The sequence below is a fragment of the Capricornis sumatraensis genome, chromosome 14 (assembly GCF_032405125.1).
Source record: "Capricornis sumatraensis isolate serow.1 chromosome 14, serow.2, whole genome shotgun sequence".
NCBI lineage: Eukaryota > Metazoa > Chordata > Mammalia > Artiodactyla > Bovidae > Capricornis > Capricornis sumatraensis.
Genome location: NC_091082.1, coordinates 54,310,659 through 54,328,708, shown reverse-complemented (window position 1 = coordinate 54,328,708; position 18,050 = coordinate 54,310,659). Strand labels below are relative to the sequence as shown.

The following is an 18,050-nucleotide window of genomic DNA, read 5'->3' as shown; positions in this document are numbered from 1 at the left end:
GACGGTTGGATGGCATCATCAACTCAATGGACATGAGTTTGAGCAACTTTGGGAGTTGGTGATGGACAGGGAGGCCTGGCGTGCTATAGACCATGGGGTCACAAAGAGTCAACACAACTGAAAGACTGAACAATAACAAGCTGTGAATAGAAGAGATTAACACACCCCTTCTAAGGCTGCCCATTCCCTTGGAGATGTTTTGCAAGACTGAAGACCCTTTCACTTTACTTCCCCACTGCACCTCCCTCTCTGTTCTGCCTTTTGACTTTAGTTCCCCGTTGTTTCTTTCTCTCTCATGTATAAAAGAACCTGGCATCCAGACCCCAAGAAGATGGTTATTTTGAGGCGCTAGCCTGCCATCTTCTCAGTCAGCTGGCTTTCCGAATAAAGTCATTTTCCTTGCCTCAGTACCTCATCTCTCGAATTCACTGGCCTGTTGTGTGATGAGCAGAGCGAGCTTAGACTTGGTAACAAGACTGAAAGAAACCTCAGAGGGCACAGGCTGGCATTCGTAAATATCTCAGCATTTCCTCCAAGAGATGAAGACTCTGTTTTAAAACCAGACCAACAGGAATTCCTTGGCAGTTCAATGGTTAGGACTTGGCACTTTCACTGCCAAGGCCCCAGGTTCAATCCCTGGTCAGGGAACTAAGATCCCACAAGCCATGCCCCAGGGCCAAAGAATAAAAATAAAAACAGAACCACAAAACAATTACCCACCTAAAACATAATACAAATTCATTAATATAACTTTTTCTAATTGGCTTTACTCAACAGCTTGTGAATTGGACAGCATCCCATTTAGCAAGCAGAAAGGAGACCCTCTCGATAGCACTAAATATCAAGTAAGTGCTCAAGTTTCCCCAGCTACGTTCGAAACGTTCTGAAATCTGCAGTTGTTAACGCTTTTCTTTTTGACTGCACTTCACAGCATGCGGAACCTCACCACTGGACTGCCGGAGAATTCCCCTTTTTTTTTCCTTAAGGTGAGGTAATTGCATTGTAGTTATGGCTTTTTTAAAAATAATAATAACCTTTACTGAGGTACAATGTGTGTACTGTAAAATCACCTACAGTTCACTTTTGAAAAGTGTATACACTTGTTAGGGGAAGCACACTCTGAAACTGCCCACCCTGGCCAGGCAACTGCCGGGGGCCAGCGTGAGGAACTCCACCCATGGCAAAGGTCATGAGGAAGGAAGCTTGGCATACGCAAAGGCGTGATCAAGCCTCAGGAAACCCCCTGTTCCCGAGCACCTACTCCCAAAACCAGAGTACTTTACGGGGGGCTCTCCCCCATAACCATTTCTCTCGGAGAAGGAGTTAACTTGCAGCTCCAAGTTAATAAAAACTCCTGGGCGTGACAAGAGTGTTTCAACTTACGAACTCTGAAGGTTCTCTATTAGATCGTTGATTTTTCCTAGTGTAGTATAACTGCTTTTCAATGTTACGTTAGTTTCTGCTGTACAATGAAGTGAATCAGCTCCATGTATACATATATCCCTTCCCTCTGAACCTCCCTTCCACCTCCCCATCCCATCCCTCTAGGTCATCACAGAGCACCAAGCTAAGCTGCATGTGCAATACAGCAGCTTCCCACTAGCTATCTGTTTTATGCACAATAGTGTATATATGTTATCACCATTTTTAGGTTTCATTATACAGATCCCATTTAAGAAGGAAATGGCAACCCACTCTAGTATTCTTGCCTGGAAAATCTCATGGGCAGAGGAGCCTGGTGGGCTACAGTCCATGGGTGCATGTGATTGTTTACAGCCTCCCAACTGTGAGAGGCAAGGGGTGTTTTAAAACTTTCTAAATACAGACTCTTTTGAGAAGTTAGAAGATCATTAGTATAGTATTAGTGGGTTGATTAGAAATTATATTGGTGAAGGGTTTTTTCATTTGTCCTGCCAATAATTACTGCTAATTCCCTGCCCTGGGTGTGACAAGGGTGTCTCAGGTCAAACCTCTCTGCTGACAGACTAGCTTGTGTGACAACCTCTCAACCATAAACAGCACAGAGAGTTTGGAGTATTAGCGCAGGGCTTTTTTCATTGATGAGTCAATGATTGCCATCAGGCCTCCATATCCTTAGGCACCTGGGAATATATTTCAATGTATTTGGAATATAGAAAAGGAAATATAGTAGTTTTTGATGTTAGCAATACTAGACTTTTTGAGTTAATGAATTTTCTCTTTTATTATAGACCACTGTACTTTGTTATAAATCACTGTGTCCTTGCTATGCAAAAATGTAACTTTATCACTATCTTAAGACTAAATAGATCTTAAGGGAAACATTTGTTGGGCTGATGTTTGCTGCTAAATCTCCATATTCCCTGCCCTTATAATGAATATAACTAGCATATAGGAGAAATAAGTATTAACCTTTAAGATTAATCATGTTAAACCTTAGGTTAAGTAAATTCCTTTCTTGATTGTAACTCACTACACCCTCACCCTATAGGAATGCAACTTTATTTGGAGGGTGACGCCTGATTTAAGAAAAAATCACCCCTGGAAAAATAAGTTTTCTGGTTAACTGACCAGCCCCCTCAGAAAGGGCCATAAAATGTCAGCAGACCTCATGGCTAGAAGATGATGTAAAAACCCATAAGACCTTTGTATAATTTTATATGAAGCACCTAATTGTGACAAGGGTCAGGTCTGCTGACCCCCGTGTGACTCTGTATTCATCCCTATGTATAACAAAAAGGTATATAAACAAACCTGAAAAATAAAGAAATCGGATCAGTTTCTGGAAAGACTGATTCCCCCGTGTCGTTTCTTTCTTGCTCCCCGCTTTCCTGGCTGAATTCCCATCTGAAATGTGGGTACTCACCAAGCCTGCTAATTCTGCCTGGGCTTCTGAGATCAGACCGGGGAGGCCTCAGTGCCTCTTCTCCTTCGGGAAAATGGAAAGATGCCTGTGGCCTACGTAGGTGGTGATTGGTATTCCATGTAAACCAGTTATTCAGCCTCTTTTTCTCCACTAATTTTCCTACTACACTATCCGTTTCTAATCTCTCTATATATCTGTAATTAAATAAGTTTTTTCCAGGACGCTGATTCCGTCCCCACCTTCGAATTACCCTGGATCCACCGGGGCTGGACCCCAGCAGGCAACCCTAGTCATCATTTGTGTTAGTTATTTTACAACAGGAGGGCCTCGTAAGGAACACGGAACTAGTAAGTCACCACCAACTGGAAGAGATCAGTAAAGGTCAAAAGGAGACACCGCATGTCTGACCACCTCCCAGAATCCTTCTCTCTGACATCCATCTTGCCTGAGCAACCTGTGTGCCACCAGGAGGGTTTGATTGGCCAAGGACACCCCAGAAACTAACCCCATCACCATGAAACCCAAGACTGCAAGTCACCGGGCAGAGCAGTCCTCCTGGGTTCCCTTACCCTACTTCTCTCCTCCCAGGCACCCCTTTCCAACAACATCTCTTGCTTTGTGTCAGCTCGTGTGTCTCCTCGGACAGTTCATTTCTGAGTGTTAGACAAGAGTCCTGTTCTCTGGCCCTAGCCTTAAGGGGTCCCCCTTCCCACCACACACCTGTGTAAGGGACCACAGCTGTGACGGAACATTTCCAGCACAGCACAAAGTGCCCTCCTGCCCCTCTGCACTTGGTTTCCCCCCAGCTCTGGCCCCTGGCACACAGGTCTGCTTTCTATCACTACAGTTCTGCCTCTTCTAGAATTTCTCATCAATAGAGTCAGATACTCAGTGTAGCTCTTTGAGTTTTGTGTGTATGTGTATCAGTGATTCTTGCTGCTGTTGTCGAGTACTTTTCATTATCTCTTTATCAGACAATGAAGATGTGAGTTCTTTCCAGCTTTGGGTAGTTATGGAGAATGTTCACAGGGACTTCCCTGGTGGTCCAGGGGTTAAGACTCCGTATTTCCACTGCAGGGCGTGTGGGTTTGATCCCTGCTCTGGGAACTAGGGTCCCACAGGCCTCATGGCATGGACAATGAAAAAACCAGAAATTCCTTAGTATCTTTAACTATCGAGGGACTAGTCAAGTTTCCCCCAAGTACCTCATAAACGCTCTAAAATCAGATTTTGTTGATTTTCTACTGAAATCATTTGTATGGAGGAAATCAGAATTTATAACAAGCTTCCTCTGTTGGTCAGATATAAGTAGCCCCTGAGTGCGTGACCATAGAGTTTACCCTCCTCCTCAGGATACCTCTGAGAGTTAAAGGAAATGGACCAGGAGGTACACAACACAGTCACCACCCCAGATTGGGACCCCCTCCCCAGAGAAAGCCCACCCACAGGGGAACGCAACTCCTGGCCTGACTGAAACCAGGGAGCTGGTCAGTGGTGGTGCCAAGCCAAGGGTGAGGCCGGGTTGCCTGGCCAGGTTACAGGCAGAGGTGGGATGGCAGGTGAGCACAGCCTCACCCCCCACAGGCTCCCTGGGCTGCAAAGGCTGCATCTTCACCCACAGCGCCCACATCGCCACAGGAAGGAAGCCACCACTGAGCATCGTTTTATGGAATGTTCCAAAACACTACCTTCAAGTGTGGTTTCTGTAACTCAGATTCTGTGTTTTCATTAACTCTGCTGTGAGCCCAAAGACAAAGCCCTGAAAAGAGAAAAATTTCAAACAGGCCTACTTCGAAAATATTACGAGTTCAGTTCTAGTAAAACGCATATCGCAATAAAACAAGTCACAGGACTGTTTTGGTTTCCAGTGCATACAAAAGTTACACTATTAAATGTGCAATAGGATTATGCCTAAAAAAATAGTGTACACCCCTTAACTTAAAAAACATTTTATTTTATACCTATGGCATGGGGAATAGAGCCAATATTTATAACTATAAATGGCGTATGGATTTCCCAGCTGGTGTTAGAGGTAAAGAATCCACCTGCCAATGCAGGAGACGCAGGTTCCATCCCTGGGTCAGGAAGATCTCCTGGAGGAAGACATGGCAACACACTCAAGTATTCTTGCCTGGACAATTCCACGGATAGAGAAGCCTGGAGGCTACAGTCCATGGAGCCGCAGAGAGTTGGACACGACTGAGCACTGACTACACTGCATAAATGGAGTACAACCTTTAAAAATCACATATCTATATCATATATGCATGCATGCTAAGTCAGTCATGTCTGACTCTTTGTGACACTATGAAGTGTAGCTTGCCAAACTCCTCTGTCCTTGGGATTCTCCAGGCAAGAATACCGGCGTGGGTTGCCATGCCCTCCTCCAGGGGATCTTCGCAACCCAGGGATCAAACCTGCGTCTCCTGCAGCTCCTATATTGCAGGTGGATTCCTTACTGCTGAGCCACCAGGAAAGCCCACCTATATTGTATACCTATAACTTGTATAATATTATACAGTAACTATGCTTCAATTAAAATTTTTTTTAATTAAAAAGAATTTATCACCAAAAAATGCTAACCCTCAGGAATTCCCTGCTGGTCCACTGGTTAAGAATTTGCTTTGCAATGCAGGGGACATGGGTTTGATCCCTGATTGGGGAACTAAGATCTCACATGCCTTGGGGTAACTAAGCCTGTGGACCACAACTACTGAGCCCATGCTCTAAAACAAGAGGCGCCCAGGTGCCGCAACAAAGAGCACGCATGCCGCAGCCAAGACACAATGCAGCCAAATAAATGAATAAATGTTTTTAAAAAATGCTAACATGGCCAAAAAAATGAATAAATGTTTAAAAAATTGCTAACCATCACCTGACAATGCAAAGTGGCCACAAAACCTTCAATTTCCAACAGCAACAAAAAAAATGCAGTACCTTCATACTGGAATTAAATGAGACACAATAAGATGAGGTGTACCTGTACTAAAATTCAGGTCCATCCATTCATCTTTATTGGCATATCTACCAGCTGTACCTATCATCAATGCAATGGACATGAACTTGGACAAACTCTGGGAGATGGCGAGGGACAGAAAGGCCTGGCATGCTACAATCCATGGGGGTCACAAAGAGTCAGACACAATTAGGCAACTGAACACCACCACCAGCCGTATATTGTCACCCTGCTTATTTAACTTATATGCAGAGTACATTATGTGAAATGCCATGCTGGATGAATCACAAGCTGGAATCAAGATTGCCAGGAGAAATATCAACAACCTCAGATATGCAGATGACACCACTCTTATGGTAGAAAGCAAAGAGGAACTAAAGAGCCTGCTGATGAAGGTGAAACAGGAGAGTGAAAAAGCTGGCTTAAAACTCAACCTTCAAAAAACGAAGATCGTGGTATCTGGTCCCGTCACTTCATGGCAAATAGATGGTGAAAAAGTAGAAACAGGGACAGATTTTCTTTTCTTGGGCTCCCAAATCAATGTGGATGGTGACTGCAGCCATGAAATTAAAAGGCGGTTGCTCCTTGGAAGAAAAGCTATGACAAACCTAGACAGCATATTAAAAAGCAGACAAGTCACTTTACAGACAAATGTCTGTATAGTCAAAGATATAACTTTTCCAATAGTCACGTATGGATGTGAGTTGGACCATAAAGAAGGTCTAGCACAGAAGAATTAATGCTTTTGAACTGTGATGCTGGAAAAGACTTGAGAGTCCCTTAGACTGCAAGGAGATCAGACCAGCCAATCCTAAAGGAAATCAGTCTTGAATATTCACTGGAAGGACTGATCCTGAAGCTGAAGCTCCAATACTTTGGCCACCTGATGCGAAGAACTGACTCATTGGAAAAGACCCTGATGCTGGGAAAGATTGAAGGCAGGAGGAAAAGGGGGCAACAGAGGGCGAGATGGTTGGATGGCATCACCAACTCAACGAACATGAATTTGAGCAAATTCCAGTAGATAGTGAAGGACAGGGAAGCCTGGCATGCTGCAGCATGCGGTCCCAAAGAGTCGGACACAACTTAGCTACTGAACAATGAACAACAACCTTCAAAACGCAATAAACTGAGATGCAATAAAATGAGGTGTAATTGTACTAAAATTCAGGTCCATTCCATTCATCTTTACTGGCATCAGGTGCTTTGCTAGGCATTCCTGGCACAAGAGAAAACAAAGCAGTCCCTGAGCTCAAGACACCTAGGAGCAGATTTACATGGAAAAGCAGGGCAAGCAGAAGAAAACCTTGTAGACTTGACACATCTACCTACAAAGGATTCCAGGTTAGCTGCCCGGGAGGCTGTCTGCCAAGGTCTCCCTCCACTGGCTCTGTTGCTGGAGAGCTAACTAGTCCCCACAAAGTTTCCCCAAGCTTCCCTTAGGAAACCTTGCCATCAGAGACCTACCAGGAATTCTGGTTTTTAAATTCCTCTCCTTACTACACTGTCCCGTAAGGTAGCCACCAGCCGCAGGAAGCCAGCCTGTTTACACTTAAACAAATTTAAATGTGGGACTCCCCTGGTGGCTCAGTGGTAAAGAACCTGCCTGCCTGTGCAGAAGACAAGGGTTCAATCCTTGGGTTGGGTTTGATCCTTGGGTTGGGAAGATTCCCCTGGAGAAGGAAATGGCAACCCACTCCAGTATTCTTGCCTGGGAAATCCCATGGACAGAGAAGCCTGGTGTGCTACAGTTCACAGAGTCGCAAGAGTCCGACACTACTTACTCACCAAACAACAACAGCAACAAACAAATGCAATTAAACATTCATTTCCTCCACATCCAACCACATCCCAGGCACTCAGTGGCCACTTGTGGCTAGTGCCCGGCACTCTGCAGACGCAGAGCATCTCCATCACTCTCTAACACCCTGGTGTGGGACATGACCTTCAACTTCATTTGGACCAACACCTAAGGGCTCCTACTAGGGGCCCCTGCTGATGCCACAATTGAGCCTCACAACTAGATGTGAATGTGAACTTGAGCAGTAGACAAACCATGACAGTGGGGGACTTCCCTCATGTCCAGTGGCTAAGACTGTGCTTCCCCTGCAGGGAATGCAGGTTCAGTTCCTGGTCAGGGAAGTTCCACGAGCCATAAGGTGTGGCAAAAAAAAAAAACACACAATGGAACACCTGACAGGGAACAACCCACCAGTTGCCTTCACTCCCTTGGCTGTCTGGGTCCAAGGCCACCCTGGTCCAAGTCTGTAACCTCTGAGAGCCTCATTTTCCCCTATCTGTAAAATGACAGAGTTGGGCTGGGAGTTTCTAGGGGTCATTCCCATCTGACATTCTAGAACTCTGGGTCAAACAAGGGAAAAAGCAATTTGTTAACAAGATATGAATTAGCATCACTAAGAATAAAACCAAAGAAAAAGGCTCTTCTGAGACTTTAAATGCTGTTGCAGAGTTTCTTGTGGGGCTCAGTCATAACGAGGGTACATGGGACTTCCCTGGCAGTCCAGCTGTTAAGACGCGTCGCTTCCAATGCAGGGGGCACAGGTTTGATCCCTGGTTGCATCCAGAAAAGAAAAGAAGGAGGAGGCAGCACACCGCAGCGGATTGCTGTCCAAAGTTCAGGCTCTGAGGTAATCGGCTCCTTTTGTCTACAACTGCCCAGCACTGTGCCAAAGGCCTTATATTTCACAGCAACATCAGGCACAAGACAAGAATACTGACGTCTGAAGCCCACACCAGCAAGAGGCAGAACTGGGATGCCAACCAGGCCCTCAGCTTCCTGAGTCTGGGTCTCACTTCTCAGACAAAAAGAGCTTCCATTTACTGACAAGGTGGAAGCCATTCTGCCAGGCCCTGGATAACCCTTTGTTTAGCACCTGGAGCACACATGATAAAATGAGGGTCAAAAAGCTTGGCAGCTTCCAAGAGGCAGAGGCCATATTCACAGCTAGGCCTGGCACTGCCTTCCCCAGCCTTTAGAGCCCCTCTCCCTTCAACACCTCCTTCTGAACCAAGAGCATGGGACAACTCTTGTATAGGATGGTGGGGGTTGTGGGATCCTCTCCCTGCTAGACTGTGAACTCCCTAAGCTGGGGACCCTCCCTCGGGGGATTTTACTCCTTGAAGGCAATCAGACACTTAATTAAATTCATGGCTGAGCTGCTCTAGGCCAGAAGGCTCCTCTTTCAACATGGGGTGTCTGCTCAGATGTCCTTAAAGGGCTCCACCCTGCTGCTACCTCCACTACAGTGTCCTGGGGTTTCTCTGGGCCAAGCCCTCGTGACCAGGGACCCCATCACAACCCCCTCCCACTCTCTTTGACAGTTGTGTTGGCCACCTGAGGCTCACCTCCACCAGGGATCGCACCCTCGTGTCCCAAATCCTAAACAATGTGCCATTGTGAATACTGGAGAGGCAACCAGGTAAGCAGGCGTTATGAGCGAGAAGTGTGGGCCCATGTGTAAGTGCCTAAGGCTGCTTATTAACTATATTAGAAGCTGGTTTTTTAAAAAGTACTATGTATAGATGGGCTATTCACCATCCTGATGAAGTATTAATAAAAGCCCAGCCTTCCATGAGTAGACTGAAATCAGTATCTGCTTTTGCAGAGAGCAGGTGGAAAACAGGTGGGTCTGGAGACAGGGGACCTATCAGGAGCTGCACCCTCTCCCTCCTCCTGTGGCTGGATGACCTTAAGAGTCTCCTGGGATCCCTGTCATCCACCCTCCCGGAAATGCCGGGCACACCAAACCAGACGCAAACAATGAACAAACCCTTTGCAAATGATGAGCTCCAAGGTCACCTGGCCATTATGAGGTAGAGACTGACCCCAAGGACCCGATTCCAGGCCTGTCTGTCTCTTACGATCAGTTACTTCGATTACCATCCCCCAAACCTGGAGTAGGTGGGGCCAGGACAGTCACATAGCCAATAACAAATCAATGGCACAAGGCTCTCTCAAAGATTTCCTCTCCCTAGAAAAGTCAAAACTGACCTTGAGGTCAGGACAGGGCTCCGACTTTGTCAGAAGTAGGGCTGGGTTCAGGGGACCCCACGGATCCAGCACGGCGCGCCTAAGCCTTTGTCTCTTCCGAGATGTCAATATCCTCAGGAAATCAACTTGGCTTGAACCGAAAGTCAATGTGACGCCCAACCCCAGAATCTGAGGAGCCGAGCCCAAACAGGAAGGTGCTGTCACTGTCAGTGGTGCAGAAAGCACAGGCCCTGTGAGCCTGCAGGGCCTTCCAGACTCCTCGCCCTTCCTCAGTTCAGGCTATACCCGCTTCCGTTCTGTCCGAGGGAATGGAAGGTAACCTTGAGGTTACCCTGCTCCGGTCGGAAATGAGCCGGCTCGAGGTCTCCGGCATCCTCGGGCCCTCTACCCACAAGCACTGGAGAAGGAAGGCTGGGGTGGGCCCCTGACAAGCACCCTTTACCCCCATTCTGTAAGATGCGTCTGGGCTCAATGGACCATCCTCTGTTCTTAGCTCTGAGCTGTCAGAAGGGAAAGGTATTTCCTCTTTTTCCTGTTAACAGCCACCTCCTCCACACCAAAACCTGGGCAAGGTACTGCAAGGACTGCGTAACTGCAGCCCCTCGCCCACTCGGGCGCCTACTCCAGGGCTCAAAGGGTTCTGGCCGCCGCCCAGCCGAGTGGGTTACCTGCGCCGCACATGTTCGGGGATCCGGATGGCTTTGCACCACCGCCCGGATAACGACCTCGAATAAGGGGTCTCAGTGGGACCTGGGGTGGGGCCCCTGCATGCTCAGGCACCCGGCGGGGCAGAGCTGGGCGGGGCGCGGGGGGCCGCGCTCCGACCCCCGCCCTGGGAAGGGCGCCGCGCCGCTTCCTCGCGCAAACGGCCTGCGTGACCGCGGCGCCGCCCAAGAGATGCGCCGGAGGCCGGCGCGGGGGCGCGCGGGGAGGCTGCCGGCTCTGTGGCATCTAAGGAGCATCCCGGCCGCGGCGGGCGGGGTCCGGAGGTGCCTGGTTCGGCGGAGGCGGAGACTGGGTAGGGCAGGGCGTGGGGCCGGTGGGGGTCCGCCAGGCCCTCTGGCCGCCCGTCCGCCCGCCGCGCGCCCCTCTTACCGGCAGATCTGGATGGCAGACGGGGTCTCGGCGGCGGGGCCCGACATTGTGGCGGCGGCGGGCGGCTGAGGGAGCGCGCAGGTGTCTGGCAGGCCGGGGCGGAATGAATGAGCCCGGGCGGCGCCATGGAGGGGGCGGGGGGAGGAGGAGCCATGGCGCCAGAGAGGCGGTGCCTGATCGCCAAAGGCGAATCGAACGCGGCCTCCCTCGAAGCTCCGCCCCCCGCATACCCGCCCTCGCCCCGCCCCCGGGCCAGCGTCCGCTCCCCCGGCGTCCGGTTCTGGCGGCGGCGGAGGGGCGCCGCTTCCAGAAGGTTCGGCGGCTGTTGGGCGGCGCCGACATGGGACTGGGCGGCCGCGAGAGTGAGCCTCGGCCCGCGCCGAGCGTGTTCGTATGGGGATTTCCCCCGCCCGTGCCCGACAGTTCGTGAGCCTAGGGGCGCGCCCATCGCGCGGCGAGGCAGTACGCGGAGGCCTTGACTTCCGCGTGGGCTGAAAGGCCAGCGGGAGGCCGCGACCGGCACGCGCCTTCTCAGATCAGCCCTGAGAGGAAATTTCGGGGGGGCTACGGTAAAGGAGCCTTCATGGCCGAGCTGGGAGGCACGTGAGTGCACCAACCCGGGAGCCCGGAACCATCAGGCTTCAGCGAGTGCTTCTGCTGCAGGGACACGCAGAAGCCGGGAACTGGGATCTGTCCACATCCCCCGCTGGAAACCACCTCTGGGTCATTTCTGAAAGACTTGCCCAGAGAGCGGAGCCTTTGGTTAGCGATGCGTGTCCTGCAGAGAGAGGAGGCCTAAAGGTCTGTTATGTTGCACAACGCGTGCCCTGTAGTGCAATTCACGACCAAATCCACGCAAGAAATAGAGGAGAAGTGATCACTCTGCCTGCGGAAGTTTGGAGAACTTTTTACTCCTTGTGAGACTTGACTTTCCGAGCTTTTTACCAGGAACACAAATTACTTCTGTAGTCAGGTTTTTAAAAACCAAAACCCACGGAAATCAACCTCTCCTATTTATTGTTGGTTGTTGATTGGCTAAGTCGTGTCCGACTCTCCTGCAACCCCATGGACTGTAGCCCTCTCACCTCCCCACCCCCATCAGGCTTATCTGTCCATGGGACTTCTCATGCAAGAATACTGAAGTGTGTTGCCCTTATTTTTCCTCCCCCATTTATACTAATTAAATCGCTGGAAGCATCTAGGGTCACCAAGCCTGTTTAACTTCTTCCAATATAGGTCCTGAAATAGATTTGTGATGGAACCCAGGAGCACTAGCAGGCTCTGCAGTGGTAGGCAAGGCAGATTCCTTATCTATAAAATGGTGTAATAATAGTCACCTTCCAGATCTGTGGGGAGATGAAATGAGTTCATCAGGGAAAGCAGGTGAAGAAGTTAGGGCCTTTCTTACTCTCTCTGCTCACTTTTCCCTGCTCATTCCCACACTCTAAACAGCCATTCTAGGACAGTCAGTACAAAGGGATGAGGATTTCCTGAAGCCCTGCCCTACATGTGTAGGTGGGCTCAGGACTGTGAGACTTGAAGATATTCTTTTCTTCAAAAAGCTCAAAATCTGATTGGGGGACAAAGCCAGGACACAAAAAACCTGACTCCTACCACCTGCTGAGGAAATTCCTAGACTGGGGACTGGGCTAAGTGGTTCAGGATTAAATAGCCAGGTCCCTCCCAGGGTGAGGCCCCCCCAAAAAAAAAACCTGGAGCAAAATCAGCACCTTTGGAAAAGGATGTGGCTACCCTTTGGCCCAAGACAGCATCTGTCATCAGTTTGGTGTGATAGGGCCCCCCCCAGGCCAGAGGAAGCCAGGGAAGATAACAGCCAACCCACTTATTGTGTCCTGGATTCTGTAGGGAGAAAAACCATAGTCCGAGGTAATCCACTTGTGTGTGATTGCCAATGCTTTATGATGTTGCTCTGCTTTAAAGGAGAGCAGTGGGGGACCGAATCCCTTAGCAAAAACATCATGAGATTTACACTGATCTCGAAGAGTCTGTCACCTCCCCATTTTAGGGGTTTTTTTCCTACTTTCTTCTCAAGCTAGTGGGGCCATTTCCATCCCTCTCTTTCAGTAAAACTTCTCAAAAGAGCTGTTTATAAACAAAGCCGCTCTCCTCTTCCCCCACTTCCGTTCTATTTGGAACCCACTCCACTCTAGCTTTGGTCTCTTCCACTCAATTTATCAAGGTCACTAATTCCTTGCAGGTTGCTAAATCCAATAATCCTTTGTCAGAAGTCATTTTACTTGACTTCTCAACAGTATGGAGCTGGCATGATCCTTCTTGAAATGCTTATTCCTTGCCATGTACTCTCCTACTCCTGGCCTCTCTGTACAGCTTGCTGTGCTGGTCCGTCTCCATTCCTTCCTCTCAGGACTTTGGAGAACCCCCAAGCAATGTTTGGACTCTTGGGGGCTCATCCTGTTTTATGGCTTTAAATCCTATCGATTGAACAGCTACTTACCAGATGTCTCCAGCCTAGACCGCTCCCCTAAATCCCAGATTTTTGTGTCCCTGGCCGAGGCCACACCTCACTGTGGTTATATAATAGACATCTCTCACTGCCCCAGACTTAGTCCTCTTGTAGTCTTCCCCATCTTGGTAAATTACAGTTCCTTCCTTCCAGTTGCTCAAGCTAACAGTTCCTCTCATACCCTTCATCCAGCCCATGGGTGAATCCTGCCAGCTCTATGTTCAAAATAAGTCTGGGACTTCCCTGGTGGCTCAGTGGAGAAGAATCCGTCTGCCAGTGCAGGGAACACCTGTGCATCCCTGGTCCGGGAAGATTCCACATCCTGCGGAGCAACTAAGGTGTTCGCCACACCTACTGAGCCCTAGTGCTGAAACTAGTGAAAAACCACACCCCCTAGAGCCTGTGCAAAGAGAGAAGCCACCACAATGAGAAGGCGGCCTACCGCAACAAAGAGTAGCCCCTGCCTCACCAAAGTTGGACTTCCCTGGAGGCTCAGATGGTAAAGTATCTGCCTACAATGACAGAGACCCGGGTTCAATCCCTGGATTGGGAAAATCTGGAGAATGAAATAGCAACCTACTCCAGTGTTCTTGCCTGGAAAATCCCATGAACAGAGGAGCCTGGTAGGCTACGGTCCATGCAGTCTCGAACACGAGCGATTTCACTTTCACTTTTCACCACAGTTAGAGAAAGCCTGTGCAAAGCCACAAAGACCCAGCTCAGCCAAAAATTAATTAAAATATTTAAATGGCTAGAATGTGATGATGTTTCCCTATGATTCCAGAATCTGTCCATTCCTTCCTCCGTATGTGTGGCCTCTGATCCTGCTCTCCCCCTTGCTCATCCCCAGCGATATGACCCCTCCCATAGTCCCCAGATACACCCAGGCCACCCTTTCCTCAGGCACACATGGGCTCACCACCTCGCATCCTCAAGTCTTTGATATCATGTTCTAAACGAGGCCTTTCCCCACCATCCTATCTAAGTTACAAGCCCTCCATGTTCCCTATCCTCTTTTCTGGCTGAATTTTCTCCTTTGCACTTAATACCATTCAATATTTATTTTATTCCTTGATTTAGTTTTTCTTGCCTAACTAGAATGAATGTTCCCTGAGGGCAGGAATTTTTACTGTCTTGTTCATGGTGCTATTCCAAGCTCCTAGAAGAGCACATAATAAGCAATAAATATTATAAGAATAAATCAAGAGAGGTTTGCTAACAGCATCATATTTAACAGCAGCAGTTACTTAATTTGCACACACTTTCTTCGGACCAGAAATATTGTCTACAAATTATAATGAAAAGCATCATGTAAAAATTTATTCAAAATTTTTTGGAAAGATATAAACTTGACACTTGTAAACTTTGAGGGAAAGGACTAAGGGGTAAGGCCTAAAGAGAGGCCTTAATAAAAACAGATGAGGCCTCTCTTTAGGCCTTACCCCCTAGTCCTTTCCCTCAAAGTTTCGGAGAAGGCAATAGCACCCCACTCCAGTACTCTTGCCTGGAAAATCCCATGGACAGAGGAGCCTGGTAGGCTGCAGTCCATGGGGTCGCTAAGAGTTGAACACGACTGAGGGACTTCACTTTCACTTTTCACTTTCATGCATTGGAGAAGGAAATGGCAACCCACTCCAATGTTCTTGCCTGGAGAATCCCAGGGACAGGGAAGCCTGGTGGGCTGCCATCTAAGGGGTCGCAGAGTCGGACACGACTGAAGCGACATAGCAGCAGCAGCAGCAGCATGTCACTATAGACTAATGAATATGAAGCAACAGGAATTCACATACACCAATGGTGGAATATAAATTGGTATAATCTCTTTGAAAATTAGCTGAAAATAATTACTTAGGTTGAAAATAAGGGAGAATTCCCTGGAGGCCTAGTGGTTAGGTGAAGAAGCCACCAACAATGCAGGAGATGTAAGAGACATGGATTCCATCCCTGAATTGGGAAGATCCCCTGGAGAAGGACATGGCAAACCACTCCAGTATTCTTGCCTGGAGAATCCCGTGGACAGTGGACCCTGGTGAGCTACAGTCATTGGGTCACAAAGAAACACAACTGAAGCGACTGAGCACACACAGGCACTAACGGTTAGGATTCTGGGCTTTTACTGCAGTTGTCCAGGTTCAGTCCCTGGTTAGTGTGGTGACCCAAGGACAAAAGAGCAGATAAAACCAAGGAGGGTGTTGGAATGCAGGAACAGAAAAACCAGACCCTTGTTGTCCTTCCCTCTCCCATGTTGTAACTATTAATGGAACAGTATATAATGTGTCTCCCCTCCTACCCCATAGGGAGAAGGTATTCGCCCTACTCTTCCCCCACCCAGTATACATGCCTCATCCAATCAGCAAATGACCCGCAAGACCCCTATCCCATTCCTTGTACCCTGGGTATAAAAGCGGACTAAGGACCCCTGTTCAACATCAGTTCTCCCTTGAGCTGGCCCGCTGTTTTAACAGCGTCTCCCACTCTAATGAACTTTATTTCCCTCTCATTCTGGAAATCAGTCCTGAATATTCATTGGAAGAACTGATGCTGAAACTGAAACTCCAATACTTTGGCCACATGAAGCAAAGAACTGACTCATTGGAAAAGACCCTGATGCTGGGAAAGATTGAAGGCAGGCAGAGAAGGGAATGACAGGGAATGAGATGGTTGGATGGCATCACTAACTCAATGGACATGAGTTTGAGCAAGCTCCGAGAGTTGGTGATGGTCAGGGAAGCCTGGCGTGCTGCCGTCCATGGGGTCGCAAAGAGTCAGACATGACTTAGCAACTGAATAACAACAAAGAAACCTGAATATTATTTTTTAAATTGACTAGGGACTTCCCTGGTGGTCCAGTGGTTAAGAATCCACCTGCCAATGCAGGGGACATAGGTTCAGTCCCTGGTCCGGAAAGATTCCATATGCTGTGGGGCAGCTAAGCCTGTGGGCTACAACTACCAAAGCCCACGCACCTAGAGGCTGTGCTCCACAACAAGAGGAGGCCAAGCACTGCGACAGCTAGACAAAGCCCAAGCACAGCAACAAAGACCCAGTGCAACTGAAAATTAAATTAACTTTTTTCAAAAAAGCACTTGGAAGAGCACCTGGCACAGAGAAGGGGCAGCACACAAGTGGTGTGAACCAGCCCAGGAACCAGGCTGTCCTGAATTCCTGGGCCCAGGGTCATTTGACCAGACAGATTCAGATCCCGGCCTTGGGACAGAGCCCTCTCACTAGGGTCCCCCTCATTCAAGCTGGGCTTCATACTAGAGAAGGACACTACAGGATTCTCCAGGCACTGCTTGTCCTCCTGGGCACTGGGCAGAGGATGCTACTGGGAGAGGGGGGCCTGCCCCCCCAACCCCCACTCACACAGCTTGTCTATTCCTTTTATATTTATTTATTTGGCTGTGCCTCACATCCGTATCCTGTGGGATATTAGTTCCCAGACCAGGGATGAAACTCAGGCCCTCTGCAGTGGAAACACAGAGCCTTAACCACTGGACCACTAGGGAAGTCCTTTCTCTGTTTCTTTTAATGTTGGTAGTATTGAGCTGTTTTACTAAAAATTTGGGTTTCTTGGGGACTTCTCTGGTAGTCCAGTGGATAAGACTCTGCACTTCCACTGCAGGGGGTCCCGGGTTCAGTTCCTGGTCAGGGAGTTAATATCCCACATGCCACCTGGCACAGTCAAAAAAAAAAAGACTTGTGTTTCTTAAGAGATGCTGGATGCTTCGTGACTGTGCTTGTTTACTGAAGTGAGTGGACACAACCCTCCTGTTGCCAGGAGGAAATATGTAAACAGAGAAGTGCAACCCCCTATCCCAACACCCCTACAGCCCTGGTTCACAAAGGGAGGACTGACTCTCAAAGGGAACTGCAGAAGCTGTCTAGCGAGCAGACCCCACGACCCCATGTGCACCACATTCCTAACACCTTTAAAATTGAGCATGAAGCCCTGGGACTCTGACCCCAGAATGAACCCTCCAAGGAAACCTAAAACTAATAAGAAAGTGAAAGTCGCTCAGTCGTGTCCGACTCTTTGTGACCCCCATGGACTTTACAGTCTGTGGAATTCTCCAGGCCAGAATACTGGAGTGGGTAGCCCATTCCCTTCTCCAGGGGACCTTCCCAACCAAGGAACTGGACCAAGGACCCCCAAATTGCAGGCACATTCTTTACCAGCTGAGCCACCAGGGAAGCCCAAGAATACTGGAAAGAGTAGGCTATCCCTTCTCCAGCGCATCTTCCCTACCCAGGAATCGAACCAAGATCTCCTGCACTGCAGGCGGATTCTTTACCAGCTGAGCTACCAGTGAATCCCAAAACTAATAAAGGAAGCATTTGAAAGCAGGACCCCTAATCTGAGAAGTCAAGCCAAGAAGACGAGTCATTACATGGAAAAGAAAAACACAGAGGAAAAAAAAAATGTTTAAATTTTAAAAACACCATGAGTTAAGGATAGATGTAGATTCATTTTCCAAATGAAGCATTTAGAAATCATCTCTTGGACCTTAAGTAGGTCAAGCTTTAAATCTAGCATTATAGCCGTGCCCTGGTGCCTGCACGTTAATAGGTTAGAGAGAGACCTTCAGACGCCTTTGGCCTGGCAAGCCAGCCAGGCACCTGGTCTCTGAGTTAGGAGCTCTGTAGCGGCACCTGG

General features: G+C 48.6%; 1 protein-coding gene and 1 non-coding gene across 2 annotated transcripts in view; one reads left to right on the top strand and one right to left on the bottom strand.

The window, feature by feature from the left end:
* Window positions 1–11,062, bottom strand: part of ACOT7 (acyl-CoA thioesterase 7) — a 101,063-nt gene extending 90,001 nt beyond the window's left edge. Inside the window, 2 exon segments of the mRNA XM_068986308.1 lie at window positions 10,909–11,008; window positions 11,011–11,062. Of these exon segments, the coding sequence (XP_068842409.1) occupies window positions 10,909–11,008; window positions 11,011–11,062 (152 nt within the window).
* Window positions 576–648, top strand: TRNAE-UUC (transfer RNA glutamic acid (anticodon UUC)). The gene has a single exon. It is a non-coding gene; the product is annotated as a tRNA-Glu (tRNA).
* Window positions 11,063–18,050: the final 6,988 nt, after the last annotated feature.